Below are 12,777 nucleotides of genomic sequence, written 5' to 3' on the forward strand. Positions count from 1 at the left end.
CTCCTCCCGCTCGGCTCCTCCCCACCCCACGCTGGGCCCCGCCCTCCGCTCGGCTCCTCCCCACCCCCCGCTCGGCTCCTCCCCCCGCTCCGCCCTCCGCTCGGCTCCTCCTCCCGCTCGGCTCCTCCCCACCCCCCGCTCGGCTCCTCCCCACCTCCCGCTCGGCTCCACCCCACCCCCCCCGCTCGGCTCCGCCCTCCACCCGGCTCCTCCCTCCGCTCGGCTCCTCCCCACCCCCCGCTCGGCTCCTCCCCCCGCTCCGCCCTCCGCTCGGCTCCTCCCCCGCTCCGCCCTCCGCTCGGCTCCTCCTCCCGCTCCGCCCTCCGCTCGGCTCCTCCCCACCCCCCGCTCGGCTCCTCCCCACCCCCCGCTCGGCTCCTCCCCCCGCTCCGCCCTCCGCTCGGCTCCTCCCCCCGCTCCGCCCTCCGCTCGGCTCCTCCCCCGCTCCGCCCTCCGCTCGGCTCCTCCCCACCCCCCGCTCGGCTCCTCCCCCCGCTCCACCCCCCCGCTCGGCTCCTCCCTCCGCTCGGCTCCTCCCCATCCCCCGCTGGGCTCCGCCCTCCTCGGCTCCTCCCCACCCCCCGCTCGGCTCCACCCCACCCCCCCCCCGCTCGGCTCCGCCCTCCACCCGGCTCCTCCCTCCGCTCGGCTCCTCCCCACCCCCCGCTCGGCTCCTCCCCACCCCCCGCTCGGCTCCTCCCCCGCTCCGCCCTCCGCTCGGCTCCTCCCCCGCTCCGCCCTCCGCTCGGCTCCTCCTCCCGCTCCGCCCTCCGCTCGGCTCCTCCCCACCCCCCGCTCGGCTCCTCCCCACCCCCCGCTCGGCTCCTCCCCCCGCTCCGCCCTCCGCTCGGCTCCTCCCCCCGCTCCGCCCTCCGCTCGGCTCCTCCCCCGCTCCGCCCTCCGCTCGGCTCCTCCCCACCCCCCGCTCGGCTCCTCCCCCCGCTCCACCCCCCCGCTCGGCTCCTCCCTCCGCTCGGCTCCTCCCCATCCCCCGCTGGGCTCCGCCCTCCTCGGCTCCTCCCCACCCCCCGCTCGGCTCCTCCCCACCCCCCGCTCGGCTCCTCCCCACCCTCCACCCGGCTCCTCCCTCCGCTCGGCTCCTCCCCACCCCCCGCTCGGCTCCTCCCCACCCCCCGCTCGGCTCCTCCCCCGCTCCGCCCTCCGCTCGGCTCCTCCCCCGCTCCGCCCTCCGCTCGGCTCCTCCTCCCGCTCCGCCCTCCGCTCGGCTCCTCCCCACCCCCCGCTCGGCTCCTCCCCACCCCCCGCTCGGCTCCTCCCCCCGCTCCGCCCTCCGCTCGGCTCCTCCCCCCGCTCCGCCCTCCGCTCGGCTCCTCCCCCGCTCCGCCCTCCGCTCGGCTCCTCCCCACCCCCCGCTCGGCTCCTCCCCCCGCTCCACCCCCCCGCTCGGCTCCTCCCTCCGCTCGGCTCCTCCCCATCCCCCGCTGGGCTCCGCCCTCCTCGGCTCCTCCCCACCCCCCGCTCGGCTCCTCCCCACCCCCCGCTCGGCTCCTCCCCACCCTCCACCCGGCTCCTCCCCCCGCTCCGCCCTCCGCTCGGCTCCTCCTCCCGCTCGTCAGGAGGCAAGAGGGCGCCTGGGCCACGCCAGCAGGTGTGCTAAAAGCACAGTCAGAGGGTGTGAATCCTGGCGGCTGTGGGAAGCACTTCCTTTCCCCAGGAGGTCGGCGGAGAGCCTAGTCTTTAACCAGGAGCCCACAACTCAACTCCACCCCTTGATTTTTCAGAACCTGAGGGAGGGGGGAAGTTTGAGGGGACTCTGAGGTGCTGGGGCAGGAACCAGGTAAGGGATCTGAGACAGCGGTGGACCAAGGCCACCGTCAGCGTCACTCAGCACTGGAGGGTGGGTGTAGCAGGGATTTTCAGCCGTTTCCAAGCCGGGAAGAGAGGCCCCAGAGCACAGAGAACTGCGAAGCTTCCTGCTCAAGTTCCGTCTGAGTCTTGACGTGGCGACTGGCAGCAACTCAGGTGCAGCACAGCTGGCCGGCATCTCGAAGCTGACCTGAAGCGCTCCAGGGCCGGAGCAGCGTCCGGGTCGGGGCACCCAGGTACCGCTGGAAACACAGGGTTTGTCAGAACGTCAAAACATCCACAGAACAGACAGCCAAGACAACAGGGCTCCCAGCGCCGCCTTCCTACTCCCCAGTGCCTGGCCTGCCCACCCAGGGTCCTGTCCCATCCTTGGTAACAGAGGGACTTCCTGGGAGGCCCGCTGTAAACAGCTTTGTTGGGCACACCAGCCACCCTCCCCACCGGTGTGGACGACGTCCAAAGGGTCCTGGGAGGAACTTGCAGGACCTGGGGCCCCTCTGCCACCGGTGTGATCCTAAGCTCACTGTCCACTCGCTGCCACTTGGCAGTATCGTCAGAAACTGGAGAGAAGGGGCAGACAGTCTGCTTTCCGTTCGGGTCTGCTGCATGGGGACCCCAGACCTTTCCGAGCTGTGGGGTCCAGCTGCGGGTGTTTGTACCCTCGGGCTTCCCCTCCTCCTCCCCTCCTTCCCCTCCCTCTTCTCCTGCCTCCCCATCCCTCTTCCTCTCCTTTCTCCTACTCCCCTTCTTTCTCCTATCCCTACCCCCTCCTCCCCTTCCTCCTTCTCCCCTCCCTCCCCTGTTTACCCCTTGACAATTTCCCGGTTCCTGCTCTGTGCCTGGCTCCTGCCGCTTTCCCTCTGGACAGCTCTGCGGTGCATCACTGATCGCTCAGCTGCCACTGTTCTTCAGCACCAGTGATCCCTCCTCCCCCGGAAGCCTTCCTCTCTCCCTCTTCAACACCGCACCACTTCCCGCCACGTCCAGTGGAAGTCTCAGTCCTCCGTCAGCCTGTGAGACCGGGACCCAGTGTGCTCTGAGGTCCCCAAGGTGTGAGCCAGGCCTTGTTCTGGGATTTGTCACAGGAAGAGAAGGAGGCATCAGAGCCAGTGCTGGGGCTGAAGCTGGCCCAGGGGGAAGAACCCACAGGGGAGAGGCCCTCCCAACCTCCCCCACTTCTGCTCCAGTGTGGAACCCAGGAGACCCTCCCCAGAGCAGGAGCTGCTGAGCAGGGGCTGATAGGTGCCCTCCCTTGGCTCCCTGCTGCACAGCCGTGGGAGGGAGGGTGCAGGAGGAGGGGTCGGGCTAGGAGGAGAGGGTGGGGATGGGGGAGCTCGGGGTGCTCTGGGCAAAGCCTCCTCTGCTCCACCTCTCCCCACTCAGGCTGAGACGTCTAGCGTTATGGGGGCACTCGTTCTAGTCCTGTGGGCTCTGCTGATGTCTGCAGAGTGTGCTGGCAGCCCCACAGGGCCAGGTAAGGATGGCCGCTGGGCTCCGGGGCAGGGGCGTATCTCCCGCGGGGGCCCTTTGCGCGCAGCCGGCTCCAGCGTGGCCTGGTGCTGCCCCATAGGTGAGAACCTGAGCTGCTACCAGTGCTTCAAAGTCCCCAGCCGGGCGTTTTGCACACCCACCGCATGCGCCTCCACGGACCGGGTCTGCGTCTCCAACGCGGTGGTCTTCACCCTGAGTGAGTCCCTGGCAGCGCCACATATGCTACAGACAACAGACAGAGCGACACAAAAACAAGCAGCGCAGCACGGGGAAGCTGGGCTCCCCCCAAGACCGCCCCTTCTCCTGCGGCGATGGTCCCTTGAGAGGCCCCCCGGACACCTCTACACAAACGGAGTCGGGGAGCCCAGGCCTGGTGCAGCGGGTCCCCTGTGCTCACCAGCCATGTCCTCTCTGCTCTGCTTCACCCCATCCCAGGCCCCTGGGCTGCCCAAGGGTTCAGGCCATGTGTGGCTTCAGGGAAGAGTCCCGACCTTGGTCACCCCATCTTAGCTGTGACATTGAAGGTGGCCTTGAGCAGCTGTGCTCCCACTGCTGTGCAGGGCCTAGCCTGGGAAGGATCAGGAGAAGGTATCTGGTAGACCTTCCAGGACCAGAAGTTCTCTGACTCAGGTTTGGTTCTGGCCTTCCCTGCCCACGTGGAGAGCACACCCCAGCCACCACCCCACCCCTACCCTGGACCCATGCCTCGTTCTCCTTCATGGACGCTTGTCTCCTCTTTTCTGCAGGATTAAGGGTGAAGATTTTGCTCAGCAAGCGCTGTGCTCCCAGGTGTCCCAACACCAACATGAAGTTTGAATGGTTGTCAGGCCCCGGGCTATTGGGCCAAATCATCAGGCAGTGCTGCTTGGGGTCCCTCTGCAACGGGGCACCCACCCCTCAGGAGAGTCACTGGGCCCTTCCGAGGGGGCTCCTGCTCCAAGTGGGCCTTGGCCTCCTCCGGGCCCTGCTGTGAGCCCTGGCCCCTCAGCCCTGCAGCCCCACCTGTCCTCCCACCTCCAGCCTCTGTCCTGCTGCCATCCCTCTCAAGACCCTGGGTGGGACACTCCCTGCTCTGAGGCAGTCACAGGGGCTATCACCTCCCCCTGGACCCGGCCGCCTCTCCTGTCCCCAGGGCCCTTTGCTCACACAGCCTGGAAACGGAGCCCCACTCCAAGTGGGGAAGAATGGGTGTTTCCCAGTTTGGAGTAACAGCCACTGCCCTGAATGTTCTGTCCAGGGCCCCGTGAGGGGTAAAAAGAGCCCAGCCAGGATAGAGGAAGCTCAGCCCTGACTCTGGCTCGCCCAGTTCTGTGATCGTGGCCCCTCCAGCACCACCGTCCTGGCTACCTCTGTCCGTGGCCCAGGCAGAGTCTTGCGGTGGGACTGTGACCTTCACTCCTTCCGGAGACAATAAAGTCATTGTCTGACTGCACCCCTTCTTGCTTCTTCATTATCTCCACCCGCTGAGCCCAGACTACAGCCCCCTGGCCAGCTCGCAGCAGACTTCTACTGCCTTAACTCTTTAACTATGACACGGATTTGGTGAGTCAACATTCATCAATTCTCTGTCTGTTGGCCTCTGTTCTAGTCCTGTGTGCAGGGTTCCCCCTGTCCTCTTCTTGTCCTGTTTCCACTGATGGAGCCTGGGTGTCTGTGTCTCCCGAGAGGGCCCGCATGAGGACGGGGCTCTCAGGCGGCTTTGGAGAGCAGCCGGATGGCAGTGTGTGTGGACTGTGAGGGCCTGGGGGAGGCCGGCAGCTGGGGTGTCCCGATGCTGCGTCCGTTCCCCTCACCCTAAAAAGATACCCAAACACGCCACGTTCCAAGTTGGCCACGTCCATAGTAGAGTCGTGAGGCAGGTCACATGTTAACTTCACATGCAGCAGAGTCCAAACAACCTGTGTTTTCCCCCAGGTTCTGTTCCTCCAGCCTCTTCCACCCGCTGGGAGGACCCGCACCCCCAGCATTCTGCTCAGCCTTGAACGCAGCAATCTAGTAGGCTCATTTTGTTCCAAATGTCCAGATTTTTATCATTTAACAAATAAATTACCCTACGGGCCATGTCCTCTGACCATACCCACTTAAATTACACATTTATAACAAAGAAGATAAACTTTAAAATCCCAAATATTTGGAAATTCGATTGTTATGCTTCGATTTGCTCATCTGTTGAAGAAGGAATTATAGTAGGGATTTTTTTTTTTAATTCCTTGAACTGAACAGTGATAAAAATCAGGGCAAACTTTTGTTTAAAAAAAAAAGGCACTGTCAGGAAAATGGATGCATTACAACTTCACATTACCAAAGCAAAGGGGCTGAAGCCTCAATAAACCATGTGTTTAAATCTAGAACCTGGAGAAAGAACAACAAATTAAGCCAAAAGAAACCAAAAATAACAGGTGACTGGATAAAGAAGATGTGGTATATTTATACAATGGAATACTACTCAGCCACAAAAACCGACAACATAACGCCATTTGCAGCAACTTGGATGCTCCTGGAGAATGTCATTCTAAGTGAAGTAAGCCAGAAAGAGAAAGAAAAATACCATATGAGATCGCTCATATGTGGAATCTAAAGACTCATGGACAGAGAATACAGACTTGTGGTTACCAGGGGGGTAGAGGGTGGGAAGGGATAGACTGGGATTTCAAAATTGTAGCATAGATAAACAAGATTACACTGTATAGCACAGGGAAATATACACAAATGTTATGATAAATCACATAGAAAAAATGTGACAATGAGTGTGTATATGTCCATGAATGACTGAAAAATTGTGCTGAACACTGGAATTTGACACAACATTGTAAAATGATTATAAATCAATAAAAAATGTTAAAAAAAAAAAAGAAACCAAAAATAGACCAAAAGTGTGATTCAGTGAAACAGGAAACCAAAATAAAATAGACAAGATCCACAAAGCCAACGGGCTAAATGTGACATTGGTGAGACTGAAAATCAGAATAAAGAGGAAATACGAATAAACCACCAGAGTGGGTGAAGGGGCCACGCGGTGCTTATCCTCCTTTCACACAAAATTCTAGCAAAATGGCATGTGAACAGCGCAAGCAGAGTCCTGGGGGCCATGCGGGGCCGTAGCAGGCCGTCCGTGGGCTGAGGCAAGCGCTCTGTGTGCTGAGTGTCCTGTGGTCCCGTAAGTGTATACATTTCCGAACTCATCAAACTGTCCACTTACGAAGGTGCTTTTTATTAAATGTGTAAGGCGTGCTTCAGAAGAGCTGCCTGAACTAGCACAAGAGAGTCACCGCACACCTCTGTGGGGTGGGTCTGAAGCTTTAGGTGCAATGGAGTATTACTAGTGAGAACATAGTTTACCAAATTTGACCCAAGAAGCAAAATTTCCAAGTTCCTTTTACAAAGCAAGCATAACACTGGTAGCTAAACCTGACGATGATACTGAAAAGGAAATTTTAGCATTTGGGGGCATCAGTGCAACAATCCTAAATAAGATAAAATATTAACAAACCAAATTCAACAGCACATCATACAATAACATGACTGAGTGTGTGTGTCTGTGTCTGTGTGTGTGTGAGCCCTGAAGTCAGAAGCGCAGCTGTGTAAGGAGGCGCTGGGCGCAGTCCCGTGGAGGCCTGACCCCGTCACCGGTGCATTCCGACTGCGTACTTGGGACACAGGGAGATGAAAGCAAACGAGAGAAACCAAGCAGAGGCAGGAGAGCTGGGGGGATACAAGCTCTGTTTGCAGCTAACTTAATAGTGTGTTTCAAAAGCCCTAAAAGACCAGTGCTAAAACTGGCAAAAGAATAGGAAGTATTCAATAAAGTAGCAGAATATGAATTAATGAAAATCAATAGCCTTTCTATACACAAGCAATAGCCAACCAGGAGATCTAATGGGAGAGTTTTTACTTACTAGTAGGGACTAGAGAGCTAATCCTTTAAAATAAATCTGGCCAAAAATATGCAAAGTCTACAGGAGGAAACTTCAGTGAACTCCTGATAGACACAGCAAGAGGCAACAGTTGCCTCGAGCAATTGTAAAGATGCTCCTTGTTCTTGGCTATGATGACTCTAAATATCATTAAAATGTCAATTCTCTCTAGTTAATAAAAATTTTAATGTGAGTACCATAAAAATAATAGCAGGTTTTTTTCCTTGAACTGGACAAATTGAAAGACATGTAAACAAAAACACTCAAGATCAGTTAGCAAAAAAATTAAGTTACGGGGGGATTAGTACTACCAGAGGTTAAAACACAACTAAAAAAACCCCAGAAATTTCAACAGCGCATTATCGTCGTGTCAACAGACAATCTGGAGAAGTAGAATAGAAAGGCAGAAATACACCTGTCAACACAGGGAAATTTAGTGTATGGCAAAGGAGGAATCTCAAATCACTGGAGTGAAGATGGCCTTTAAAAGTAAGTGGTATGTGAACAAATGAATGTTTGGAAAGAGTCAAAATCGGATCTATACACACGTGTCCTTATGTCATATATGAGAATAAACTGAATATTAAACAAGCAGAACTATACAAATACCCAAAGAAATGATACGTGAATATCTTTATAACCTGGGTGTGGAGAAAGCTTCCTATGTATAATTCAAAACCCAAACCCAAGAAAAGATGGACTAATTTGATCGTATACAAATACGAATATTTTCCATGACACATATGTGCACAGGCACACACACCCTGGGGGCTGAAAATAACTCCTTAAAAGCTGAGGGTGGGGGAGAAGAGGCCTAAAACAAATACGAGCAAAATATGAAAAAAAAAAACAAAAATGCTGTAAAATACCACTTAAGTAGAAAATGTGTTTGCCTTGACTTGTGAAAGAAACTCAGATTAAGCAGGGAAGATGGTGGGGGGGAGGTGCGGCCAAGTGGCGGGGCACGAGCTTGGCATGCACAGGGTGCTGGGTCCTCGGTACCTGCTCCAAAACTAAATAAATAAATGACCCCAATTACCCCCTCCCCCCACCAAAATAAAAACTTAGAAAAATAAGAAATTAAAAAACAACAGGGAAGATGGTGCAGCAGCTGCTGCAGAAGGCGACGAGCAGGGTAGTAGAGGGCGGGTCAGGGCCAGGGGTGGCTCAGGACTGCGGACACGGGCCCCCGGCCCCGCCCTCTCCCCCACTGAACGCAGCTGTAAAACTGGAAGGAAATACCTGCAAGAGCGCTGTCAGGATTCCGAACAGAAAACAGCAGCAGAAAGCTTGGGGAATAAGATGAGAATCTGAAGAGCCGCAAATGCGTGGTAAGTCTCCCCCTTTTCATTTCCTCTTTATTCTCTGGGTTTGCCTCAAGACACCCCAGAGCCCGACGTGAATGCCAGAGCACGGAAGAGAGGTCAGAGGGCCCCTCCAGACCTCCCCTGCTGAGCGGGAGAGGCCGCAGCGACAGCAGCCCCGCCCGGAGCCTGCGGGGACCAGAGCTTCTGAGAGAAGGAACCGGCGCCTCCAATCAGAGGACTGTGATCCCAAGAGCGCAGGGTAAAGCCCACTGACCTTTTTCTCTCTACCTCTTCCCACCTCACGCCCCCAGATGTGGTTACAGGGCTGGGACATAAACAGAGCTGGGGAATAACTAAGCTCCAGCTTTCTGACTAGATGCCCGAAAGGAAGAACCCCAGGTAACTAGAAAGTGCCAGAGAGACTGCAGGGAGTGAGGAGCCTGAAAGAAATCCCATAAAGGTGTTTATGAAAAGCCAGCTCACTCCTGAGCTGTGCAGACACGGATCTGGCCCCAAACAACACAAACAGTGTAAGCGGATCTATGGGGCCGACCTCCGCCAAGCTGTCAGACTGGCCACTGGCTACCCAAACACTGCAACGGCTTCGAAAACTGGCCTGACATTGGAGCACAACACAAGAACTAAGGGCAAACACTTTTTTTTTAACTTTTTTTATTGAGTAAGAGTCATTTTACAATGTTGTGTCAAATTCCAGTGTAGAGCACAATTTTTCAGTTATACATGAACATACATACATTCATTGTCACGTTTTTTTTCGCTTTGAGCTACCACAAGATCTTGTATATATTTCCCTGTGCTATACGGTATAATCTGGTTTATCTATTCTGCATTTTGAAATCCCAGTCTGTCCCTTCCCACCCCCCACCCCCTTGGCAACCACAAGTTTGTATTCTATGTCTGTGAGTCTGTTTCTGTTTTGCATTTATGTTTTTTTTCTTTTTTTTAGATTCCACATATGAGCGATCTCATGGTCTTCTTTCTCTTTCTGGCTTACTTCACATAGAATGACAATCTCAGGAACATCCATGTTGCTGCAATGGCGTTATGTTGTCGGTTTTTGTGGCTGAGTAGTATTCCATTGTATAAATATACCACATCTTCTCTATCCAGTCATCTGTTGATGGACATTTAGGCTGTTTCCACGTCTTGGCTATTGTAAATAGTGCTGCTATGAACATTGGGGTGCAGTTGTCTTTTTGAAGTAGGGTTCCTTCTGGATATATACCCAGGAGTGGGATTCCTGGGTCATATGGTAAGTCTATTCCTAGTCTTTTGAGGAATCTCCATACTGTTTTCCACAGTGGCTGCACCAAACTGCATTCCCACCAGCAGAGTAAGAGGGTTGCCTTTTCTCCACAGCCTCTCCAGCATTTGTCATTTGTGGACTTTTGAATGATGGCCATTCTGACTGGTGTGAGGTGATACCTCATTGTAGTTTTGATTTCCATTTCTCTGATAATTAGTGATATTGAGCATTTTTTCATGTGCCTATTGATCATCTGTATTTCTTCCTTGGAGAATTGCTTGTTTAGGTTTTCTGCCCAATTATGGATTGGGTTATTTGTTTTTTTTCTTATAGTCATATGAGCTGTTTATATATTCTGGAGATCAAGCCTTTGTTGGTTTCATTTGCAAAAATTTTTTCCCATTCTACAGGTTGTCATTTTGTTTTACTTATGGTTTCCTTTGCTGTGCAGAAGCTTCTAAGTTTAATTAGGTCCCATTTGTTTATTCTTGCTTTTATTTCTATTGCTTGGGTAGACTGCCCTAGGAGAACATTTTTGAGATGTATATGAGATAATGTTTTGCCTATATTTTCTTCTAGGAGGCTTATTGTATCTTGTCTTATGTTTAAGTCTTTGATCCACTTTGAGTTTATTTTTGTGTATGGTGTAAGGGAGTGTTCCAGCTTCACTGATTTACATGCTGCTGTCCAGTTTTCCCAACACCGTTTGCTGAGGAGACTGTCTTTTTTCCATTGTATATTCTTGCCTCCTTTGTCGAAGATTAGTTGACCAAAGGTTTGTGGGCTCATTTCTGGGCTCTCTGTTCTGTTCCATTGGTCCATATGTCTGTTTTTGTACCAATACCATGCTGTCTTGATGACTGTAGCTCTGTAGTATTGTCTGAAGTCTGGGAGAGTTATTCCTCCAGCCTCTTTCTTTTTCTTCAGTAATGCTTTGGCAATTCTAGGTCTTTTGTGGTTCCATATAAATTTTATTATGATTTGTTCTAGTTCTGTGAAGTATGTCCTGGGTAATTTGATAGGCATCGCATTAAAGCTGTAGATTGCCTTGGGCAGTGTGACCATTTTAACAGTATTGATTCTGCCAATCCAGGAGCCATGGGCTTTCTTTCCATTTTTTAAAGTCTTCTTTAATTTCCTTCATCAGTGGTTTATAGTTTCTATGTATAATCCTTTCACCTCCTTGGTTAGATTTATTTCTAGGTATTTTATTACTTTGGGTGCTATTTTAAAGGGGTTGTTTCTTTACTTTCTTTTTCTGTTGATTCATCATTAGTGTAAAGAAATGCAACTGATTTTTGAACGTTAATCTTGTAACCTGCTAACTTGCTGAATTCTTCGATCAGCTCTAGTAGTTTTTGTGTGGAAAGGCAAACACTCTTGACATAAATGGAAAGATAAGTCTCAGCAAGGAAATAAAACATATAATGAATAACAAAATGGAAATCGTAGAACTGAAAAATACAATAACCAAAACAAACTAGTCTCCTCTGGGCTCAATAGCAGAATGGGGATGAGAAAATAAAGACTCCGCTTGAGGATAGATCATAGAATCTGAACAACATAAATAAAGATGGTTTAAAGCAACAGAGCCTAGGTAAAATACCAAAAAATCCAGTATCTGTATAATTCGTGTCCTAGAAGGAGAGAAGGAAGAGTGGAGTACAGGAAAAATACTTGAAGAAATAATGACTGCTAATTTTCTAGTTCTGGAAAAAGACATAAAACTATAGATTCAAGAAGCCCAGTGAATTCCAACTAGGAAAAATCCAAAGAAAAACATACTCGGACATACCATAATGAACTGCGTAAGACATTTACGTCACACAAGTCAGAGGTTTCACTGTGGGAGAAACGAGATGAAAACGTATGGAGGAGGAAGGAAACAGGAAATACGGTGGTGGCTGGAGCGGTGTTAGCACGAACACGTATCCTGCGAGTGAAACATCCCGGTAGGAGTAAGCATACCTTGGCCCAGATCTTGGTTTTTAAACACTATAAGGTAACACTCGCTTCTCAGTGGAATCTGAGCCTTCGTAGTAAATAGGTAGTCCCAGAGTGTGGAGAGGAGAAGGAACATAAATTGCAGGAGAACTCTGACTAAATCAATGTGGAAAGGATGATGGAAAAACACGATCACCATTCGGCAAAAATCCGCAGCCAGCGTTGTTTGTAGGGGTCCTCAGCCTGGAACGGGGGAGCTGCCTGCGGGAGTCCGGCCGGGAGGCCTGGCCGGGGGTGGGGCTGCGGCTGCTGACGCCCCCCTGAGCTCTGAGCGCTGAGCTCCTGCCGCGGGGGCAGGACTCCACGGGGCACGCGGCCCTGAGGTGGGGCCTGCTGGGAGTCCTCCCCTAAAGGCCTGGGCATGACTGCGGGGGTCCTGGGGGGACGGGGCATCAGAGGAGGCTCTGTGTGTGTGTGAGAAGAATTCCGAGTGACTGTGCCAGGGCGAGTGCGTGTAACTTTACAAACACCTCGCGACTAACACCTCAGCCGAGGGACAAAAGCCGATGCTGCCAGGGAGTGGGCACCACGTCCCTCCTCATACGATGCAGTGAGAAGAACACAACCATGCTTCTGTGATGGTTCTGTCAAAATGCTTCAACTGGATTTAATCACAAATAACAAGCCCCAGCGTACAGACTTTCTACGAAATAGGTGGTCATCACTCTTCAGAAGTGGTGAGGTCATGAAAGAATCAGGAACTGAGTCCTGCTGCAGATCAGAGGGACTGAAGAAGGCAAGACGGGCAGGTGGGACGCGAGGTTCGGTCGGCGGCGGGGGGTGGGGGGCGGCCACACCTGGCAGCGTCCAATAAGACCTGAAGGCCAGGCACACTGTGTGCCAGTCTCACCCGTGTCGTTTTATCCTTGTCATGTGGTGATGCACGATGTTAAAGTGTGGGAAATCTGTGGAAAGGGTTATATAGAAAAATTATGTATGTGTTTGCAACTTTTTTTATAAATCGGAA

The 12,777-nt window shown here is 52.9% G+C and overlaps 1 protein-coding gene across 1 annotated transcript; it reads left to right on the plus strand.

Annotated features, from left to right (window-relative positions):
* The first annotated feature begins 1,586 nt into the window (after positions 1–1,586).
* On the plus strand, positions 1,587–4,693 carry LY6L (lymphocyte antigen 6 family member L). Its single transcript, XM_072949404.1, has 4 exons — positions 1,587–2,063; positions 3,211–3,301; positions 3,398–3,514; positions 4,065–4,693. The coding sequence occupies exons 2-4, from the start codon at positions 3,229–3,231 to the stop codon at positions 4,289–4,291; spliced, it is 417 nt and encodes a 138-aa protein (XP_072805505.1). The 5' UTR covers positions 1,587–2,063; positions 3,211–3,228; the 3' UTR covers positions 4,292–4,693.
* The last annotated feature ends 8,084 nt before the right edge of the window (positions 4,694–12,777 follow it).

The sequence above is a fragment of the Vicugna pacos genome, chromosome 25 (assembly GCF_048564905.1).
Source record: "Vicugna pacos chromosome 25, VicPac4, whole genome shotgun sequence".
Classification (NCBI taxonomy): Eukaryota; Metazoa; Chordata; class Mammalia; order Artiodactyla; family Camelidae; genus Vicugna; species Vicugna pacos.